The sequence below is a fragment of the Macaca fascicularis genome, chromosome 16 (genome assembly GCF_037993035.2).
Source record: "Macaca fascicularis isolate 582-1 chromosome 16, T2T-MFA8v1.1".
Classification (NCBI taxonomy): Eukaryota; Metazoa; Chordata; class Mammalia; order Primates; family Cercopithecidae; genus Macaca; species Macaca fascicularis.
Genome location: NC_088390.1, coordinates 56,566,144 through 56,587,992, shown reverse-complemented (window position 1 = coordinate 56,587,992; position 21,849 = coordinate 56,566,144). Strand labels below are relative to the sequence as shown.

The following is a 21,849-nucleotide window of genomic DNA, read 5'->3' as shown; positions in this document are numbered from 1 at the left end:
GGGAGGGAGCGAGGGGGCGGGGGCGGGGGAGGGCGGCGGGGAGGAGGCGGCCGGGCCGGGGGAGCGGAGTTGCCGCTACTTCTCTGCCCGCGGGAGACGCGGCGCACCGGAGTCTGCGCGGGTGGGAGCGGCTGCGGGGCCGCCCCGCCACGGGACCCATTCCGCCTCCTCTGCTGGGTCTGTCAGGGCTCCCGATTCGTTCATTCATTCAACAAACGTCCGCCGAGCAGCCGGGGCGCCGAGGCTGGAGCGGACAGAGGTGAAGGGAACCCCTCGCCCTGCAACCCGGCTCAAGGCCGGTGGGCCAGTCGGGGGCGCAGACGAGTGGGGAGGCCCTCACGAGCTCGGGCGCCATGGGCCCGGCTCACAGAGGGCACTTCTCACCGTAAGGGAGAGCGCACCCTTGGCCCCGCCTGGGTCCCGGCGGCCGCGGCGGGGGCTGGGCGGGGGGATTCCCAGAGGAGGTGATGTGTTGGCTACAACTGCGGGTCGGGATAGGGAAGTGCCAGCGGGTGTTGGGGGTGGGAGGGCAAGAGGGGAAGATAACTTGAATCTGGGGAGGTGCAGGGGGCTTGCACTTTATTCTACCAGCCGCCCCTCGCCCCACCCCCCACACACACATGCACACACACAAATAACAGAGGAGGGAGGGGCTCAGGTGTGCATTTAGGAAGCACCCTTGGCTCCTCTGGAGACAGGGTTGCAGAGGGCACCCTGAAGGCAGGGAGACGCTCTGGAGGCTATTGAGGGCCGGTGGCAGTGGGCATAAAGATTACAGATTAAGCTGAGAGCCCTTCAGGATGCAGGCCTGAAGAAGCTGACACTGAAGAAGCTGACAGGATTTGGGGACCTGCTGGACTAGGAGGTGAGGGAGGAGGGGTCTAGGATGACTGTGGACCTCGGCTTGAGGCAGGGAGCCCTGGAGCAGGTGGGGGTGGGTACGGATGAGATCAGACTTGGACCCGGTGAGCTGGCAGCAGTGGCAGGCCAGCCATGGGAGGCAATGTAGGGATCCACAACCAGCTACCGCACGTCACAGCTTGGCAGGTGCCAGGCACTCTCAGATCATCTATTGTCACCCTCACAATAAACCCACAAGGTGGGTGTTTCCATTACCCACTGCCTCAGAGAAGACAGAGACTTAGAAGAAGGAAGGTGCTTTGCTCAAAAGCAAGTGGTGAAAGGCCAGGCACAGTGGCTCACGACTGTAATCCCAGCACTTTGGGAGGCCAAGGTGGGTGGATCACCTGAGGTCAGAAGTTCAAGACCAGCCTGGCCAACATGGTGAAATCCTTGTCTCTACTACAAATACAAAAATTAGTCAGGCATGGTGGCATGCCTGTATTCCCAGCTACTCTGGAGGCTGAGGCATGAGAATTGCTTGAACCCAGGAGGTGGAAGTTGCAGTGAGCTGAGATTGTGCCACTGCCTTTCAGCCTGGCCAACAGAGTGAGACTCAATCTCAAAAACAACAACAACAAAAACAAAAAGGCAAGTAAGTGGTGAAGCTGGATTAGGGGTCTAGAGTCAAGGGAGAGGTGTGGAGTCTATAGGACAGAGTTTCCTGATGGCCCAGAGGACTCTGCAGTCTGAGGCCTCTGGGAAGTGGCCTGTTGAACCCCGACAATCTTGTGACTCTGAGGACGGAATTAACAGCCTTTAGGGTCTGAGGGTATCCTAGGGATTTTATGGGAGTTTGGGGGTCTCTGGGTGTCTTCAGAATCTTCTGGCAGCCAGGAGGCTAGATTGTAGAAATCTGGGGAAAGGGTGATGTCTCTATTGACAGCTGTGGGGGCTGCATCTGGGGGTCTTAAAGGGGGATGTGCTTTGTAGGCATCTGGTGAGCTCTGGGTGGTGGGCTGGAGTGGGACTGATTATATAGCCCCTGTACATCCCAAGGGGGTGGGGAGATGAAGGGTATGTTTGCTAGGCCATAGGACCCAGGAGGAGCCCCTGTTCCCCCTATTCCTAGTGAGGCCTAAGCTTCTGGGAGTTGGGAAAATACCCCTTATTGGCAAGTGTTGGCAAACCTACTCAAGCTTCCAAAATTGGGCGAGTGGGGGGATAAGGGAGGTTTAAGGTGACAGGCCCACTTACAGTCACTCGATGAAGTCCCAAACATGGACATACTGTGTATCATGGGCAAGTCATAGCTCAGGCTTGAGAAACTCACAGCAAAGCCACACACGCCTCCAGCCACACAACACACTTGGGCTTAAATGTGAGGGGCTACATGGCCCACCATTTGAAACAAACAATGTATAGGCCCCTCACCTAACACACAGGACAGATGGGGAGTGGGGGAGGGACAGAGGGACCCCACCCTGGATGCTTAGCCCCAGTCAGCCCAGCAGAAACCCTGAAAACATTCATGCCTGCCTCCCCACCCAGGAAGGTCACGCCACTTCACTTCTTGGCTGGGTTTCCTGAGCAGAGCCTTGGTGGCCCCAGGGTTCAGTGACTTCTAACTCTGGAGCTATGACCTGTGACCCTGTGGTTTGGTGGTCTCTGATTTTGGGGATCAGACACCTTGATCTGTCTTTAGCATCCTCAGGGCTCCCAGAGTGTTCCAACAATCGTCCACATAGCCAAGATGCCTTGGGAAGAGCATTCATCATCCCCAGGTTTCCAGACAACCCTCATGTGGGGGGCAGGTTTGGACTGGCCTGAGGTGTAGACTTAGGGTTTTTGAGGGATAGCTGTGGGAAGCCAGAATTCAGCTAAGCATGAATGGGACCTGTGTGACACAGCCATCTACAGGGGATGCTTCTGGAGCAGACTGTCCCTAAGGGTGCTGGCCACCCATCTGGATGTTGTCAAGGACCCACCAAGGTGACCTTGAAAGGCCCTGAAGTTGGGACTTCACTCCTTATGGCAAAGGTGAGAATCCCCTAGTGCCACACCACTGAGTGCCAGTGCCTCCATGCTTCAGGTCTCTCACATCTGCACACCAGCACCCCGGCAAGGAAAGACTGGCCCTGGGGCCTGCCAGAAGCTCCTGCCCCATTCCCTGCTGGCTCTCACCCCTCTGGGACTTCACCAAAGCTTGTCCCTGGAACCCTGGCACCTAGACTCCCAGACCCATTAGCATTCGAGCTGGTGAGTCAGCACACAGGCTTGCTGGCCCAGCACAGGGGCTGGGGCTATTTCAGGCCACTTGGCCCGCCTGAAAAGGCAAACAGATTTTCTAGGACCCGGGGGACAAAACTGCCAGGCGGTCACCTCCCACTCCCAGCTATCTTTTGATCCTTCACCTGCCTCACATGGTGTGCTTCTTGAAAGTGTCCCCACAGTTTAGAGGCCTTCTGGGGGAGGGACTTGGGGTTCACCTTGCTGTATTTAGCCCATCCTTGGAACTTCATGGAGGCCCTGAAAAAGGAATACAGACTGACCGAACTCGCTAGAAACCCTCAGCCCTGCCCAGGAGGACTGGACAAAAAGCATAGGTGCTGCTGGGTGGAATGGGGGCAGAGAAGCAGTTTGCTGGAACCGGGAACGGGGCGGGGGGACACTGTAGGAAGTTCCTCAGGATTAGAGGCAGCACTGGTGGGAGGGGACCACTGGGGCAGCCTGGCATCCTTGATCCCTGCCCACTCCCCACCCCAGTGAATCAAGAAATCAGGCAGCAAGGCTCTGGGGGCTGCTTTTATGGGGACGACCTGACAGAGGGCATGGTCCGTACAAAACCGGGAACAATACATACATATATATATTATATACAGAGACGCAGTCCTCCGGACGGCTGGGCAGGGGTGGCCGCTGGCCCAAGCAGCTGGAAGTGGCCCCGCCCACCCAGTTCCGCCCCCTCCATCTGCCGGGGTGAAGTGCGTGGGCCCAGGACTGAGACGGCCAGCTCCTTCAGGGGATGGGGGCACATCTGGGGATAGGAAGGGGTGGGGTGGGGACAAGAAATACTGATCGAAGTCATGGTCTATTTACAGGGGACAAGAAGCCAAAATGGATGGGATAGGTGCTCTGGTTTTAAAAAATGAACAAAAACCCAGTTAGGGCAAGGGCATGAAGTGGCAAAATGAGATGGATTTTGAAAGGGGAGGGGACCTGGGGGGGGTCTCACCTCCCTTGGTCCAAGCCCCAATTTGGGGTTAAAGTGGGGAAACAGAGTCGATTTCACTTAGAAGGCAGGCTGCCAGCAGGGCAGCCCTGGTCTCCAAAAACATGAGTAGTAGTAAAATTTTGCCCTCCAGTCAAAACATTGGAAAAACAGTAGGGGGTGGGGGGTGAGGCTGACTCCCTGCAATGTCAGTAGGCTTCCAGGCATTGCCCTGGGCTGGGCAGGCAGGGCGGCACAGGATAGGACCTGGCTCTCCAGGGAGAAATGTTCCCCTTGCCTAAGACCAGGGTCTCTGTAGCCAGACCCCCTAAGCTGACAGCCTTTCCTCCTGGGCATTCCCAGCCTTGACCAGGAAACCTGGACCCCAGAGAGGCCACATAACAGTTCCAAGAGGAGGTTATGGCTATTTGGCACCTGGGAGAGGGGAGGCACAAGGAGAAATTGAGGGCTGCTGCCCCAGGAAATGGGGACCTGGGGATCAGGTGTCCTGAACTCTCCCTTTTTCCTACTCTCACTCCCCTTTTCCCGAAGGACACATGAGAAATCAGTGCAGGGCCAGGGCCAGGCCCAGCCTCCGGGCTCTGGGGTGGACTCTATCCCTCCCAGGACAGGGAACAGGGATCGGGGAGGTGTTGAGGCAATGCCCCCACCCCCCAAGCAGGAGGGTCGGAATGCAACAGAGACAGCACAATGATGGGGGAGAGGGAAGGGCCGAGAAGGTAGAATCTCAAGTCAAGAGGCCCAGGGGCCACCCAGGTGCCCCATGGGCAGGGAGCAGCCTCCAGTTGGCAGATGCTGGGAGAGCCCCAGCCCCGTTCCAGTCCAGAGACAAAAGCTGGAGTGTGTAAAGTCTGGCAGCTTGATGTGCAGGTGCTTGTGTCCATCGACCACCAGGCCAGCCCTTGGCAGCCCTCGGCCTCTGTGCCTCAGCCCCATGGGGCAGGAAAGAGGCCGCCCTTCCAGCCACCTCTGTCTGCCCAGGCCATCTTAAGGGGGCCTGTGATATGAGCCCTCTGGTCCCTGAAGCTGGGGGAGGTGGGGTGGAGGGGTGGGGGGGAGTCGGGGCACCTGTCCCCAGGCTGGTAGGGGGAGGGGTGGGGTGTTGAGGACAGGGGAGGGAGGACAATGGGAGGGGGTTAATTATTGTCCTGTCAAGGAATGATTCCTGTTAAGTAGAATTGGAATTCCTCAGTGTTTGCAAGTTTCCTTCCAGTTCTGAGATCTGGAAAACAAAGGAGGGTAGGGGGTCAGGTCTGGACACCAGGCATGATCCCAGCCCCTTCCACCCCCCTGGTGAGGACATGGCATCCCCTCCCTCCAGGACCCATAGGGTAGGGGCTTCAGTGCTGCTCCCTCCATTGGGCCCTGCCCACAGGGCGCCCCGAGCCCACCTTGTCCAGGAGCTTGTCCATCTCCTCCTTTCTGGCCAACTCTGACTCCTCCAGAACCCGACGCTGTGCAGTCTCCTTTTTCAGGAACTCTATCTCCCTGGGCATAGGCAAGGGACAGATGGCAGGTAAGGGTGTGTGGTCTGGCTTCCATCCAGGATGACCCAGGTCCTCAGCTCTACCTGGGCAGCTCTGTCCTCCCCTGTTCTCAGGTTGGGAGGCCCCAGGTTTTCCCAAAGCCTCTGGGGGTCTGGCTCTGTGCTGGCTCTGATGCATGTCATTCCAGGCCGGGTGTCCCACCATGGGGCCCTCCAACTTCTGTGCTCCTTGCCTCCCTACTCAGCTGGAGGGGTGGGGAGGGACTGCCCCCAAAAGCCTCTCAATGCTCCCTGGGCCCAGGCCGCCCAGCCCCCAGCCACGTACTTCTGCTGGTAGTCCTTGATGAGGCGCTTGGCTTTGCTATACTTGCGCTCCAGGGCCTGGTACTGCGCCTGAGTCTCCCGCAGGTGCTCGTCCACAGCCTGGCACAGGCTCTGGGCCTCGCCCCAGTAGCCTTCCAGTTTCTCCATGCGCTCCTTGTTCTCCTCCACACTCTGCTCCAACTGCGCCTTCTCCACCCGCCAGCGCCCCTTCTCCTGCTCCAGGCTTTGCAGCTGAGGGAGGAAGGCACGGCCCTGGGTTGGTGGGGGCCAGCAGGAGCCAAAGGGTACCCCCATCCTAGCACTGGTGCCAGAGTCGCCAGGGGATTCCTACAGTTGTGGAGTCCATTGCACCCCAACTACTAACCCTCTTTGACTGAGCCTGAGAACTGAAACCCAGAGAGGAAAGTAGAGCTCGGCCTCAGAGCTCCCACCAGACTCCCTGTCACTGCACCCCTCTCACAGGGAGGCTGGAGGCTTCGGTTTGTCGCTGATACTCTGACTTGGGGCAATGCAACTAATGTTCCAAGCCTCAGTAATCCCATCTGTCAAATGGGAGTGATATGTGCCTCCCAAGCTCACAAAAGCTCTAGTGAGACAGTACATGTGAAGTAAAAGGGCAGATGAGGGTCACCATCACTCTCTGTCCCCTCTCTGCAGCCCCAGCCCTGCTCGCCAGTCTCTGCTCCTCCATCGCTCTCTGTCCGCTCTCTGCAGCCCCAGCCCTGCTCGCCAGTCTCTGCTCCTCCATCGCTCTCTGTCCGCTCTCTGCAGCCCCAGCCCTGCTCGCCAGTCTCTGCTCCTCCATCGCTCTCTGTCCGCTCTCTGCAGCCCCAGCCCTGCTCGCCAGTCTGCTCCTGTGGCTTTCTGAACAATCCTGGTTCCTCTCCCAGCTTCCAGGTGACCCCAGCGCAGACCTCCAGTCCCCCACAGCTCAGTTCTGGATCCTCTGTTCTCTCTATACTCACTGCCCTGGGGCACTGGCCCATCTCCCACACCACCTGTGTGCACTCTGAGCCACAAATCTCAAGTCCCAGCCCAACCTTGCTCCCAACTCCCAGCTTTAGCTCCCAGCTCCTCCCAGGTACCATGCCCCAGACCAGACCCCCGCAGCTGCACAAACCTATGCCTTCTTTCCTGATTTGCTCTTTTAAAAGGCGCCACAACCTCACAGACATGTTGGCACTCAGTCTCAGGCCCCTTCCAGTATTTGCTGCAAACATCCCTTGCTCTCTGTCCCCCAGCCACACAGGCCCTCCTGCAGATCCTCAGACTTGCCACAGGGCCTCTGCATGTGCTGTCCCCTCTGCCTGGAACGTCCCCCATCTACCCTCCTGCTTGCCTAATTATTTCCCTCTGTCTCACCCTTTGGCTCTCTACTCAGTGTGTCACTTCTCCAGAGAAGCCCCCACAACTCCCTGCAACAGCATAGCCCTATCCCCACCTCCACCCAAATCAGGTTCCTCCTGCTTTAGCAGCTCAGGAAGCCTGTTCTCTCCTACAGAGCCCCATGCCAGTGTGTGACAACACAGTCACTGGTTTGCAGATGCACAAGAACAATGGTCAGCTCTGGCTTTGCCCATCATGGTGATGGGAACAGTACCGGACATCTATAAGGTACCCAGAGGAGGTCTGTAAGTGGAACGCACAAACAGACCTTTGGCGTGTCCCTCCCCTTCATACTCTGCATACACCCCAGGAACACAGCCTGTCACTCTGACCCCGGAAATGCAGTGCTCACTCACCCTTCCTTTCCAGACCCTCTGCCAATACTCTGAGCAGTCCTGGCCTACCCCTACCAGAACACTGTCTGGGCCCCTAACCAGTTCGCCTGCCTCCCAGCACTGCCCACTTTCATGCCCTCCCACTTTGTAGGCAGTGGCTTTCCAAAAAATCCCAATGGCCACATACTCCATGCTATCTATAGGACCAAGGCCAGAGTCCTTAGAGGGGAGGCAGGACACTGCAAGCCAGAGCCTACCCTGGCAGTCCAGCCCTGCCTCCACCTCTCCCCGACAGGCATGCTGCCACCTCCTGGCTGGCCTCCCCCAAAGCCAGCCTCCATGCTCCACAGAGCTCCTCTCCCTGCCAGGAATGCCCCTGCTTCTGCCCCAGCCATCCAAACCCCGCCCTCCTCTCCTGCATACCTCCATGTGGGAGGGTACGCACCCTCCCATGTCTGCAAGACCCCTATAGATCTGTCTCTCCCCACCACGGCAGAAGCCCCATAGGTACTGGGACTCCTATAGTCTAGGTCCCAGCAGGGACCCCATACAGACTTTTAATATGAAATCTGTATATCCACATGCCTGTGAGGGTGCTGGCACCTGACATGCTTGTGTAAGCATCTGTGCAAGCTACACGTGTGTGTGTGTCATGTGTCTCCATGTGGTGTCAGCGTCGGCACCTCTGTGTTGCTTGCCCAGGTGAGAATGTGCATGTCCTGTCACACTCTTCCTAGACCAGGTGGTCTGAGCGATGGCCATGCCTGTGTGTTTCAAAGCAGATGGGTGCAGAGTGGGTTTTCGTATCCAGGCTGATAGCCCCGAGTGTAATGTCACATGAAGTACAGGTCCACTGTCTCTGTGACCGTGTCTGTGTGGAGTGGGTGTCTCTATGTGTCTGGGTGTCTGGGTGAGGGGGTCTGTGGGTACTATGTGCCTGGGGCCAGGCTGCTGTGTGTCAGTGTGTGTATTTCTGGGTGGTATTTATCAATGGGCTTATATATAGCAGACATACATGGGACAGCACGAACACAGAGACACCTAGAGTGGAACTTAGCACGCTTCGGTATCACAGCTAATATACTGACTTTTTTTTCTTTTGAGACAGGGTCTCATTCTGTTACCCAGGCTGGAGTGGAGTGCAGTGGCACAATCACGGCTCACAGTAGCCTCCACCTACCCTGGCCCAAGTGATCGTCCCACCTCAGCCACCCGAGTAGCTGGGATCACCGGTGTGCGCTACCACACCTGGCTAATTTTTGTATTGTTTGTAGAGATAGGTTTTTGCCACGTCGCCCAGGCTGGTCTCTAACTCCTGGCTCAAGCAGTCTGCCTTGGCTTCCCAAAGTGCTGAGATTACAGGCATGAGCCACTGCACCCAGCCTACTTTGACTTTTTATTGAGCACCTATTATGTCAGACATTGTGCGAAAGACTTGACATATATATACACACAAATATATATATATATATATATTTTTTTTTGACATGGAGTCTCACTCTGTGGCCCAGGCTGGAGTGCAGTGGCGCAATCTCGGCTCACTGCAAGCTCCGCCTCCCAGGTTCACGCCATTCTCCTGCCTCAGCCTCCCTAGCAGCTGGGACTACAGGCGCCCGCCACAACGCCTGGCTAATTTTTTTGTATTTTTAGTAGAGACGGGGTTTCACTGTGTTAGCCAGGATGGTCTCGATCTCCTGACCTCATGATCCACCCGCCTCGGCCTCCCAAAGTGCTGGGATTACAGGTGTGAGCCACCGTACCCGGCCAACTTGACATATATTATCTCTTTTAATCCTACAACGACCCGGTGGTGTTGGTGCTATTATGACTCCATTTTATGGATGAGGAGGCTGAGGCACAGAGAAGCAAGTGATACTGGAGCAGATGGATCCAGAGCTTGAGCTCTTAATATATCCTCTTGCCTTAGAGCAGCCTGTTCTGTGGGTGCCTGTGCCTAAGTGCCAGCATGTGCAGGTGTGAGGGTAGAGGGACCCTGCTCCTCAACACACGCATGCGCGCACACAAACGCACACGCATACACACCCTCACCTTTCTTTTCAGCTGCTGTATCTCTGCCTCAGTGACCGCGTGCTTGATCTGGAGCTGTTGGGAAGAGGGGTAGGCACTCAGCTCCGGCGGGGTGGGGTAGGCAGTGCTGAGGGCAGGAGACCTGCCTGCCTTTCCCTCCACCACTCCAGGGAGCCCCTCCTCCCACCTCCTTGAACTTGTGCACCAGCTTCTCGGGCTCCATGTCCACAGGGGACAGTGCATCCTCGTTCTCTGCTAGCTCAAACACCTCGATGGCCATCTCACCACCCGGGAACGTGGGGCTCAGCTCCTCATCCTCGTCAGTGGCGTACTCTCCCGTCTGCAAAGGGAGACCGGAGACTGTGGGCCCTCCCCACCCAGCTGCCCTCAGCCCTGATGACCAGGGCTGGGACCAGTCTGCCCATGCCAGACAGACAGCTACCCAGGAATGTGGTTCGTGCCTCCCGCTTCAGCCTGAGGCTGGACCAAAGACACAGTTTATGTCTTACCCCAACAGCCTAGTATTCCCCTGATGACAGAGGGAGTCAGTTCCCCATCAGCCTGGGTCTCTGAAGAAACAGCCTGTACTGTCTTTCCCCTTCTGGATCTATCTCCCTTTCAGATTAGGTCCCCCAAGGCCAGGGGCTATACTCTCCCCTCAGATTTGGGGCTCTTTGAGAGGACTGTGTATTCCTTGTCTGACCTCTGAAGACAAAGAGTGTGACTGGAGGACAGGGAATGGCACTGTGGGCTTTTTACCAGGGCAGGGGAAGCAGTAGAGGCAGATGACTGTAACCCTTCATCTAGCCACCAGGGGGCGACCACGCGGCCAGTCAGGCAGGGACTCCCTACCTCCTCGTCATCCTCCCCATACTGGGCGTATCTCTGCTCCATCATCTCCCGCTGCCATCGCTCCTGTTCCAAAGTCTGCTGAATTAGCTGGGCCACTTCGCTCTGCTCTCCCGGCCGCTCCCGGCCAATCATAAACCTGCAGGGGCACCAGCATCATCCGCTGCCTCTGTCCTCAGCCAGGTAATGCCACCATCCTCCCTGCTGATGCTCCCCTCTCCAAGCTCAGGCCCTCCCAGGGGAGGAGAGATGAGAGGGCTGAGTCCGAAGGCTGCAGTGTTAATAATGAATGGGGGAATGGGGGCCCTTATCAGGTTTCCTTCCCAAGGGAGGCAGGAAGGCCCATTCACCCCTCTGGCCAGTAGAGAGACTGCAGCCAACCTCTAGGCTGGGCTGCAGGGTACATGCACTCAGGAGGCTCTTCCCCTGCCACAGGGGAGAAAATGAGGCAGGGAAAGGTGAAGATGACCCTCCCAGCAGGGATGGGCTGCGGAGGTGTTTCTTGGGTATGCTCCAAGCCCCTGAGCTTCAGGAAGGGGCGGGATGATGGCAACTGGAGATTAGGATGGAGAGGAAATAGTGGAACTTCCAGGCACCAGCCCCTCCTCCCGGTGGCCACCCACATCCTGTTTCTCTCCACCACCCTTTCCTGGGGGTAGTGCCCCTCTTGCAGGGGGGCAGGGAGTGATCCCTGAATGTTAAGCCAGAGGTAGAGTGGACAAAGGGGGCTTCTGATCCAGTCCCCTTGGTTATAGGCCTGGGGAGGAGTCTTCCCAGGATGACACGGGGCTGGTCGGGGGGAAAGATGAGGTCCTAATGAGGGGATCCCAGTGTGGTTAGCATTCACCCTGGACGTCCTAGTTCTTCAATCAGTGACTCGGGGACAGGCAGGGGGAAGGAAAATAAGCCCTAGAGGACAGTTTGGAGGGGTAGTGGACAGTGGGCCAGGAAGGCTGAGTACTGGTGGCCAGCAGTGGCCAGGGAGCTGGGATGAGAAGGCAGGTGTGAGGCAAGGGACTCCAGGCACAGCAACTCCTGCAGCCAAGGAGTCAGCAGAACCTCTGTGAGCTGGAACACCAGAACCTTAACTGGCTGTAGACAGGTGAGCGGAGTGCCTGGACGAGGACCTCCTGCCCACTCCCATGCCCCACCCCTCTGGGCTCTCACCGCACTCGGCCCTTGGTGTTCCGGAGCACAGACGCCGCAAAGCTCTGGGTCACTCCCACCAGACTTGTTCCATCCACCTCCACCAGGAGATCATTCACCTGGATCCTAGGGGAGTGACATTGGTTAAGGGGTCACAGGGGAATCATGGAGCGAGGGTAGAGGTAGCCTCCTCCCATCAGAAACTCCAGGCTCCCCAGCCCGAGTACATAGTGAGAACTCATCTCTACAAACAATAAAAAAAAAAAAATTAGCTGGGTGTAGTGGCATGTGCCTGTAGTCCCAGTTACTTGGGAGGATGGGGGGGGAGGATCACTTGAGCCAGGGAGGTCAAGGCTGCAGTGAGCTGTGCTCACGCCACTGCACTCCAGCCTGGGCAACAGAGTAAGACCCTGCCTCAAAAACAAAACAAAACAAAACAAAACAAAAAAACAAGAAAAGAAAACAACAAAAAACCTCACAGGGACTTTGTCCCCACAGGGACCTGGTACTTTGTCTACTTGCGTAACATTCACGAGGCCAGAGGATTCAGTGTCAGCCAGGCCCACCTGTGTGGGCAGTGAGAGCCAGGCAAGCAAAGCAGACACAGGCGTCCAGGACCAGGAGAGGCGGCAGGCACACTTCCTGTGACAATCACACTCTTGTCCCCTCCTCCATCATACTTGACTAAGCGGTATGACATTCTCAGAGTTCATCTCTGCCATGCACACTGGCCAGGGGACCCACGGCACACAAGTGACAGCCACCCTGTTACGTGTACATTTCTGCACAGAATTGAGTGCACAGATGTCCTCCCAAGTCCCCAAGACTGAATGGCACTCTCTCAAGTTCACACACTGTCCCACACACACCTGATACAGGTGCACCTCCTGACACACTCCAGTTGTGTCCCCTGAAGCCCGTGTTCTCCACACAAGGGAAGGTTCAGTCCGGCCTGCCGAGGGAGATGGAGGGTGGGGGGCCTCTCAGGCACCTCCCTCCTCCACTCCACCTCCCTGGCAGCTCCAGGCCTTCTCTCAGACTCCCACACGGAAATGGAGGAAATGGCCTATTGTCAAGAGCTCACCCCAACACACGCCACTCCCAGGTGGGCATGAGTGAGTGGCCACGGCCACCATGCACACTCACTCCTTAGACAACTCACAGGCAGCAATGGGAAAAGGCTATGGAAGTTCACACTGGGAGGGGGAAGGGGTAAATGAAAGGGCATCCTGTTCCCTGCCCCTCTCCCTGCCACCCGGGCCACAGCAGGTAGAAGCCCCTTGACAGGGCAGCCCCATCTCTAGCAACAGGATCCCAAAGTCACCCAGCTGCACAAGGATACCTGCTCACCTTTGTCACATGGAGGGGGTCTGGGTTTGAGGTATCACCACAAGAGATCTCCCATGTCAACCTCTAACTTACAGCCACCTAGGGGATGCTCTACAGCCCTTCCTACTGCCACTCCCCACACCCCTGCAATACAAAGCTAACACAGGGGTCCCTGGCTGGCACACAGCTCCAGGATGCCCTCCCTGAACCTTCTGTCCCACAGAACTCACCCCCTGCAACCACGGATGCTCCACAAAGGCATGCACACTCACAAGCGCAAAGAGAGCCAGTCTCCAGAGCCACCGCCACCAATGTGTCTAGTCACAGCCTCCTGGCCCCTGCTCTCTATGCCCCAGCCACACCTGCCTGCTCGTGGCTCCACAGCCTGGAACCTCTGCACTCACTCCCTCAGCACAGCTAACTCCTGCTCAGCCTTAGCTCTCAGCTCCAGCACTGCTTCCTCCAGGAAGCCTTCCCTGATACCCAGAGAGATTAAGCTCCCCTATTGTATGCCTTCACAGCACCCTGCATTTCCCTCTATTTCACCACTTTTTGTGTGTCTACTTGTTCAATGTCTACCTCACACTACACTGCACACTTCTCAAGGGCCAGGCCCTCACCACTGACTCCCCAGGGCCCAGGACCAGCCCAACATTGTCAGAGAGTCAATGTTTGTTAAGCGGGGAAAAAAAAAAAAAAAAAAAAAAAGCTCAAATATACTCCAGGCACACAGGTTCCATGCCTGTCTTCTCCCTACCAGGGCCCAAACCATACTCCAGACCAGGATGCATAACATACGCCTACAGCCCCCATGGTCACCAGTCCCTCCTGGAGAACGCACGCTCCCTGAGGGCATGGGGGCTGACTGTGCTCGCTGTTGTATTTCTGGGGCCTGGAACGGCACCTGGCAGGGCAGTGCTCCCCAAACAGCTGCACACACAGCACAGAAGTCTCCCAGAGAAGGCCCACCCCACCCCCAGCTCAGTGGCTCACCCCACCGAGGATGGCCAGTCGGGGAGTGAAAAAGGGTTGGGCAAGACTGGGGAGGATTGGTACCTGCCGTCCCGATGGGCCGCACCACCCTCCGTCACGGTCTTGACGAAGATACCCAGCTTCTCCAGGCCCATGTCCGCCCCAGCACCCATGCCAATGATGCTGATGCCCAGGCCCTCGGAGTCTGTGGAACAGAGAGTGGTGAGATGACAGGGCTTGTAGGGGACATACAAGACTCTCCACCCCGAATTCCAGGGCACAGACCCCCATCAGGAAGCAGTCCCCATTAGGGGATGTCCCACAACTGAAGAAGGCGTATGGCTCTGTCCACCTTCTTTGCCAAGGCAACTAGGAGGGCTCCTGAGCCACTCCCTGCCCTTTGTCCCTTCCAAAGAACCAATGGGTAGAAGTGTGTGCCAAAGGTGGCACAGGCAGGTAAGACTGTTGTATATGCAGACCAGGGCGTGTGGCCGGGATGGGGGTGGCCAGGATGGGACTCAGCCCTAAGCCTTTGGTCTTCTCCCTCTTAACCAGTCTCATCTGTACTCACAGCTTCAAGGACCAAAGACCTCCAGATTCTCTCTCCCCTGAGGTCCATTCCCCTATCCACACCTGCCCCTGCCTGACTCATGGGCCTCTGACGTCCAAACTAATGACCTTCCCCCACAAACACTCCCTCATGGGGGATGCCACCACCACCTGCCACCTGCCAGACCTGGGAGGCACCTGGATTCCTCCCTCCCACTCACAGCCTCCACCTGAGCCAAATGACCCCCAGATCCTGTGGATTCTATCCCTGGAGATCTTTCCAGTCCACCCACACCCGTTCTGCCATCTTCCTGTCCACGCCACAGTGGCCTTTCTCCATTCACTTGTGATCCCCTCCCTACACCACAGCCTGGCGTGGTCTTTCTAGACCTTTCCTGTGCCTCGAAATGGCTCCCAGTCCATCTTAGCAACAAGACCACGTGGTCTGCAAGGCCTCATTTGCATGCCCTTCTTGCCCTCCCTGTGAAAATGCAGCCAAGCCCCTTTCCTGCCTACTCCCCTAATTCCTCCTCACCAGAGTGCAACTCAAGCCTCACTTCCCCGGGGAATGCTCCCAAGCACAGTCTGGTTAGGTCACCTGGTTAAACGCTTTTACAGCAGCCCCTCCTTACCTTCCCCAGCCCCTATTCCAGCACCTAAGGGTGCAATTAGATGTGACTGTGCCTTCCATGTCTGCCTTCCCCATCCATCTCCCCAAGAGCCCATCACTGTGTCCCCAACACAGAGCCTAGGACCTAGCACACAATACCCTACAGAGACCTGTTAACTGAATGTGCAAATGTGGTTCCATGACTGGGGTGGTGGGGGTGTGGCTTGGCCTGGGTCCGAGTCCCTGTTGGCTCTGGGTGCCGACAAGGGAGAAGCAGGGAAGGTCACCAAGGGCCCGAGTCAGAGGGAGAGGCCCAGCAAGTCTGTGGGAGCCCCTGAGGGCACAGGGCAGGAGCTGGCACCAGAGATGAGACCCGGGTCAACCCCAGCTGTGCCCAAGTGGCCTGGCCTCCTGGCCTCTCACCCTTTTCCAGCTCCACAGGGAACAGCTCCAACCTTTCCACCCGCTTCTCCAGCTCGTACTCAGCAGAGGCCGCCATGGGATCCACATCCTCGTTGCGACGATCGTAGTCCTCGTTGGAGTAGGTGCTGAACACCTGGGGAGGGAGGCAGCTGGTCAGAAAGGCCGGCAGGAGGACAAGGGCAGAACTGGCATGAGGAGGCTGAGGAGGCAGGCCGAGTTACCCACCCCATGCCTCCCCATGACAGCCCTGAGATAAGGCCTCGCCCAGCCCCAAGAGACCCCAGCTCTGAGCAAAACAAAGGCCCTTATAGTTCTGGAGCCCAGGTTCAAGACAGAAAGGGACCCAGCCTTGGTTGACCCGCACTGTTCTTCTCTCTGCAGCTCCAACCAGCGTGAGCATGATCTGCCATAGGCACAGAAGGGGAATCCTGGAGAAACGTCCAACTCAGGAACCCAGACACCCAGATAGAGAGAAAGTGAGATAGGACCTAGAGAGCCAGATAGGCGAGAGGGGACACAAAGACAGACACAGAGAGGAAGGAACAGGCTGAGCAGAAGAGGGGAAGAGGAGGAGGGGAGAGAGGATAGAGAAGATGCTGGAGGATGCCAGATGGGGAGAGAGGGGGGAGCGGGTGTGAGACAGCAGAGGGTGAGGGGAGCAGGAGGGGTGGAAGGGGAGAGGTACCCAGGACTGGCTCTGAGTTGCCACTCAGGTGGATGTTGGAGCAGGGGAGGGAAGCAGGAAAGACCACCTCTATCCCTGTGGAGAAAAGGCAGGCCCTCCACCCCCAGGAGCCCCTCAGGTGGCAGGAGCAGGGGAAAAAGCTGGGCCCTGCGGCCTGGCCTGCACACCCAGGCTGCTCTCCCTCCACAACTGCAGCTCTGAGTTACACCCCCTGTCCCCCATGTGCTAGGGGGCCCAGGAGACTGAGGAGGGGACGGCCTCTGACACTACCCACAGTGAACCCAGGTGCCATGGGGCTCCAAGGGCAGCCCTGCCTTGGCATCTCCTGTACCCCTCTGTTGTCTCTCTCCCGTGTCTCAGCAAAAAAGGGAATTCCTCAGCTCTGACCCTCTCGGAAGGACAGAGAAGGTGGGGCTGGGCTCTATGGGAATGTCTAATTCTGGGCCCAGGCAGGGGTGCCCCCAGTGGGAGGTTAATGAGCACCATTTGGGGTACCATGACATGCTCAAGCTTCATTGCCTGCAGTGACAGGTTGGCACCACTTGGAGCCAGGCGGGGGCGGGGAGGGATGAGGAGCAGTACTATCAGATGGCTGAGTCTCAGCCCCAAGGAGTCAGACTAGGACCCCATCTCCCCCAAGGGCCCTTGGCAGGGCCCTGTCTCCTCCAGGAGCAGACCTTGTGGGCACCCTGGCAGGCAGCAGCACTCTTGTGTCCCAGCCTTTGTCTGGGCTTGCTCTGTGTCATCCCCACCCCCTACCAGAGAGGCTCACTGCCACAGTGGGAGAGGGAGGGGGTGCTCATAGGACTAGAAGGCTTAGGTGGGAGGGACCCCTCTGGTCCCTTAGCTCAATTTCACAGCATCAGAGAAACTCCGGCTCCAGCCCTTAAAACTCATCTTCCATTGCACCCTTTGAACAAACAGGCTGCCCACCTTACACATAGTACAGGGCACCAGGCCCACTGCCCAAGGTCACATGGGTTAAACTGTGGCCAGGCAGGATGAGACTGCACCCAGCTGGGCCAGGTGGGTGGGTCACCGGTGACTTTGTTTCCACTGCACACATGCCCCAGGCTCTGGGACAGGGCTGGTGTGAGCTTGGACTCAGCAGTGGGATTTGGCCCACTTTGCATTGGAGTCCCCTGACTCTCACCCCCTGCTCTGGGAGACAGGGTCCCTTCATCCTTCAGTCTCTACAGTCTCCTGGGTCAACCAACCCCTCCCTGACAAACAGGGTCACACATACCCACTGTGACCTCCAAAACACACCCTCACAGCCTGTCCTGGGCTGCACCCTGCCCTCTTCTCTCAGCCTATCAAATCCTGTTCCCTTTCTCGTTCTGCCCCCTGCAGGAATCCCAGGCCTGGGCTCAGAAGCCCCAGACCACCTCCTACCCCTCCTCGGGTTGCCCACCATGATATGCCGGTCTAACAGAGGGCCCTACGTGAAGTCCCACCTCCCCCAGGCCAATCTGGAATTAGGTTCTCTGCCCTCAGCAGAGGCCTCCACCTCCAGAAGGGGAACAACTGGGTCATCCATGGGGCCCGGGACCCTGGACTTGGCATCAAGGCAGGGGCAGGAAGAAGAAAAAGTGGGGCCCCTGTGCCAGGGTGGGGAGGAGGAAATCCCCAGTGAGGCTGAAAGCCAGCCACACCGGGCCCGCCACACACCCTGGCTCTCACACAGGGCGGGCCAGCTCCAGAGTCACCAGGGAGCCGGGAAGCACTGCTCCAAATCATGTGCTATTTTTTACCAAAAAATCAGGGTAAGGCGTCAAATATAGACAGTCAGAGGCCCAGACCACACTCCATCTCCGAGGGCATCCGGCTGCTTGCAGAATTAGTGGGGGTGGGGTGGGGGGATCCAGACTCTGCTTCAGAGTCCCAAGAAACAGTACAGTCCCCCATTCCCTTCAGAACCCCACTGCCTTCAGGAGGGGAAAGCGGTTGGGAGAGGACCCCCCAGGACCCAGCCTAGGGGAGGGACTGGCCTGGGAGAGGAAGAGCAGCCACTCACTTTTAACCTTTCAGGCCTCCTGCTGGGGTGGGAGGTGGGAGAGAGGCAGAGAGAGGCTAATATTCCGGTCGAGTGAGAGGAAAGTTGGGCAGCTTCAATGTCCAGGAGTAGTTATGGAAACGGCAAGCAAACAGATGGTGGTTTGGCTAGGGAAGGGTAAACGCCGGGCAGGGTCCAGGCCAAGGAGAGTCCAGGGACCTGGACACTTCCATGGGGCGGACCTGGGGCCGGGTGCAGCTGAGCCTGGGGTGGTGAGAAAGAACCCTGCAGGCTGAATGTGCCAGCCAAGAGTGGAGGGTGGTGGGAAGTGGGGGGAGGGGTGGCCTGGGGTTTTTGATTCCCCCCAGGGGATGTCCCCTCCCCATCGGCGCTGTTCTGAGGGCCTCCAAGCTCTGGCATAACCCACAAACCAACCACCAATAGTGGCAGTGGGGATGAGACTCCCAAAGGGGCAGCTCCCATCCCTCTTTCAGGGCTCCTAGAGAATGTGGGAAGAACACTTGGGGCCTGCCAAGGCCCTGGGAGTCTGTCCTATTGAGCAGCCAAGAGCAAAGGCATGCCCATTACTGCCAGGCACCCAGGGGGATCCTAGCCCCACCTCCTCCCCTCCATGCCTGCAGAAGGCCTCTCCCCATCAAGGACCACACAAAGTGCCCCTCCCTGTGCAACCAGGATGGGGCAGCTGGCCTGCAGGGACCCCCAGGGAACACGGCGCCAGTCAGTCACATGGCCACAGACCAGCTCACCCTCACGATCTGCTTCCCTCTTTCACTTCTGCAAACTTGGGGTGGGGTGCAAACAGGATGGAGGAAGGGCTGCCGTCCCCTGCAGCTTCGTTTTGAGAAGTTCCTGGCTTTCCCCTTTCTCACCCCATCCAGCTCCCATACAGGAGGAGAGCACCCCTAGCCCCCCTCTACCCAGTGAAGGGCAAATATCTCTCCTGAGGACACACACACCCCTTTCACGCTACCCAAGCCCCAGCTTCTGGCAGCCTCTGGAGTAAGGAATGTCTGGGCGAGGAAGGCAAAGCAGGTGTCCCAGAACCTGCGTGGGGCAGGACGGGTTCTGCGAAGTGGCGGGGCGGGGCGGGGCAGCAGGCGGAGGAACCTGAGGGCAGGTCGGGGCAGGCCACCCCCCTCGCACACCTGAAAATCCCTCTCTGACAAACAGCTGGAACTCCCCCACGCCCCCCTGAGGGTGGGAACTTCTGGGAAGGGGGCTGGGTGGCAGGGGCTGACTCAGCCTGCCAAACCCGGCTGGCTGGCGAGCCGGGGGCGGCCGCGTGCACGTGGCAGGGGCGGCGCGGGGGCGGGGAGGGGGGGCTCACTTACTTGGATGGGCGCCGTGCTGAAATGGATCTTCCGGCTCGGGGCTGGGTCCTCCTCCTCCGACAGCCCCGGGATCTCCACGCACCCCGACTCGGGCTCGTAGGGGGGCTCCCCATCCTCCTCGTCTTCTTCGTCGTCCTCCTCTAGGGCACTGCCCCCAGAGTCCTCCCCGAGCCCACTGTAGGCGCTCACGTCCACCAAGTCCGCCTCCGAGAAGTCCTCCTTCTTGGATTCATCTACTTCCTCAGGGGCCACGTCCGGGGCCCGGCCATTGCCCACCCCCCTCTCTGGCGGCGCTACCGCCGCCGCCTCCTTCTCCGGGGCCACTTGGGCCTTTGGCTGCTCGGGCGCGGGGCTGGCTGCGGTTGCCGCGGTGCTGCCATTCTCCAGGGCCGCGTGGACCGTAACCTCGGCCTGGATCACCTCCCCGGGCGCCGACTCGGCCTCCGACTCCCCGCTCTCCTCCACCTCCACCGGCTTAATCTTGCGCACCTCCCGGGGCTTGGGGGGCGGCCGGGCAGGGGCCACTCGGTGCTGCGGGGGCTGCTGCCCTCCGGGGCAGCGCTCTTTCTCCGCCGGAGCATCCCCCGACGGGGCGGGCGGCGGCGGCGGCGGCGGGGGCTGGAACACCCGGGACCGCTTGCTGACCAGCTTCGAGTTGACCTGGGGAGCCCCTGCGGCCCTGGGGAGCCCGGGCCCGCGGTGGAGGCCGGTCCTCGAGTCGGCCTTCTCGAAGACGGCGCTGAGCTGGCTGACCGTCGGGGACACGGCGTCAGCGTCCAGCTTGTCCAGCGCCTCAGTGCTGCCGTTGAAGCGCACCACGACGTCCAGCTTCCGGTCCTGCAGGCCGGCGCGCTCCTGCCTCAGCAGCCGCCGCGCCGCGGCCTCCTTGTCGCCGCCTGCGGCCGCCGGGGCGCTCCGTTCGAACAGCTTCCGCGTCTCCTGCAGCCGGGACGGCGGGTGCGGCGGCGGCGCAGGCTGCGCGGAGGGCGCGGGCTTGGAGTCGAAGCGGCTCACGCGCTCCGACACGCTGGTGCCCAGCTTCAGCAGGGCGCTGTGGTCCACGTTCTCGTTCAGGCTGCTGGCCCGCGGCAGCGACAGGCGCACGCCGCGATCGGACGCCCGCGGGGCCTCGGCCAGGCCCGCGCCGCCGCCCGCCTCGCCCGAGGGCCCCGCCGTCGTGCCCATCTGCAGGAACATACTTTTGATGCGGTGGACGTTGGAGCCATATTTCTTGTGGTGGGCCCCCTTGGGTGCCTCGTCGGGCCCGGGCGCGTCGGGCGGCTTCAGCGCCTGGATGCCCGCCTCGTAGGCGCTGCGGTGCGGGGAGGCGCTCCGGAGGGGACCCCCGGGCCCCCGTGGCTCCGTCTTCATCATGGTGGGGGGAGCCGGGTTCGCATCCCCTTGCTCCCCGCTCCCCCCCTTCAACAGGCGGCTGGCCAAGTCGGGACCACCGCCCCCTCCCCCCGATAAAAGAAACCCCAGAAGGCCTTTTTTAGGGTCCCCCCAAAACCGCTGCCAAAAACAGTTAATCCCGCTTTTTTAAAAAAATGAAAAAAAAAAATCTCCAAGCGCCCTGTGTGTGGGTCGCCTCCCCCAGTCAAGCTGCCGAAGACAGCCAGCCCCGCTTCAAAAGCCCAAGCGGCCTGGTACGGTCGCCCCCACCCAAATTAGCAAAGCGGCGTCTGGGGCCGGTGGGAGCGCGCGCCCTGCCCGCGAAGCAGCCGCGGCGTCGCCGGCTCACATCGTCCGAGGCGGTGTCAGTGGGGCTGGCAGCCCGGGCGTCCCCCAGTCCGGCCGGAGGCCTCGGCTCTCGGGGGGCCCGGCACCCCAGCGCCCATGGCTGCTCTGCCGGCCCGGGCCGCTCCGCCGCCGCGCCTCCCTCCCTCCCTCCCTCCCCCCCGTGCCCCGAGCCTCGGTCTTTCTCTGGCTCTGCCCGAGCGGCGGCTGCCGGAGACCGAGCGGCTGCCCTTCTCGCCGCCGCCGCTGGGGGACTGGCACCTCTGGGTCCTAAAGGGATCGGATTTCCGGGGCCGGAGCCTGTGAGCCCTCCCCTTCCCCTCCACCCGAACGGATCCCCTCCCCTCCCCAGCCTTCGCTGAGAGCCTTCCTCTGCCCCCGGACATTGGCCAGCCGTCTTCAACCCTTCCATCACAACCTCTGACTGCGGCTTATCACAACCCACAGAACCGCACCCCCATGAAATATTGGGCGGAGGCAGTACATCCACGATGGTCTCAATGTGAGGGGAGGGGGGGTCTGTGGGGAGGGGCAGAGGTTCATTCTTCAGGGTCCTCGGAGCTAGCTCTT

At 59.2% G+C, this 21,849-nt stretch overlaps 1 protein-coding gene across 1 annotated transcript; it reads right to left on the bottom strand.

Annotated features, from left to right (window-relative positions):
• Positions 1 to 3,632: 3,632 nt before the first annotated feature.
• PPP1R9B (protein phosphatase 1 regulatory subunit 9B) lies at positions 3,633 to 21,538 on the bottom strand. Its single transcript, XM_045374983.2, has 10 exons — positions 19,543 to 21,538; positions 15,510 to 15,642; positions 14,012 to 14,132; positions 11,648 to 11,752; positions 10,484 to 10,619; positions 9,819 to 9,971; positions 9,653 to 9,706; positions 5,884 to 6,113; positions 5,464 to 5,560; positions 3,633 to 5,294 (listed from the first exon to the last, which is right to left on the bottom strand). The coding sequence occupies exons 1-10, from the start codon at positions 20,914 to 20,916 to the stop codon at positions 5,241 to 5,243; spliced, it is 2,457 nt and encodes an 818-aa protein (XP_045230918.1). The 5' UTR covers positions 20,917 to 21,538; the 3' UTR covers positions 3,633 to 5,240.
• Positions 21,539 to 21,849: the final 311 nt, after the last annotated feature.

Bases quoted from the DNA above. Each gene is read 5' to 3' on its own strand.
- PPP1R9B (XM_045374983.2), bottom strand. From the start codon at position 20,916: ATGATGAAGACGGAGCCACGGGGGCCCGGGGGTCCCCTCCGGAGCGCC. The intron at 15,643-19,542 runs GTAAGTGAGCCC...CTCCCTCCCCAG, and splicing joins TCAGCACGGCGCCCATCCAA to GTGTTCAGCACCTACTCCAA. The intron at 14,133-15,509 runs GTGAGAGGCCAG...TCTGTTCCACAG, and splicing joins CCCTGTGGAGCTGGAAAAGG to ACTCCGAGGGCCTGGGCATC.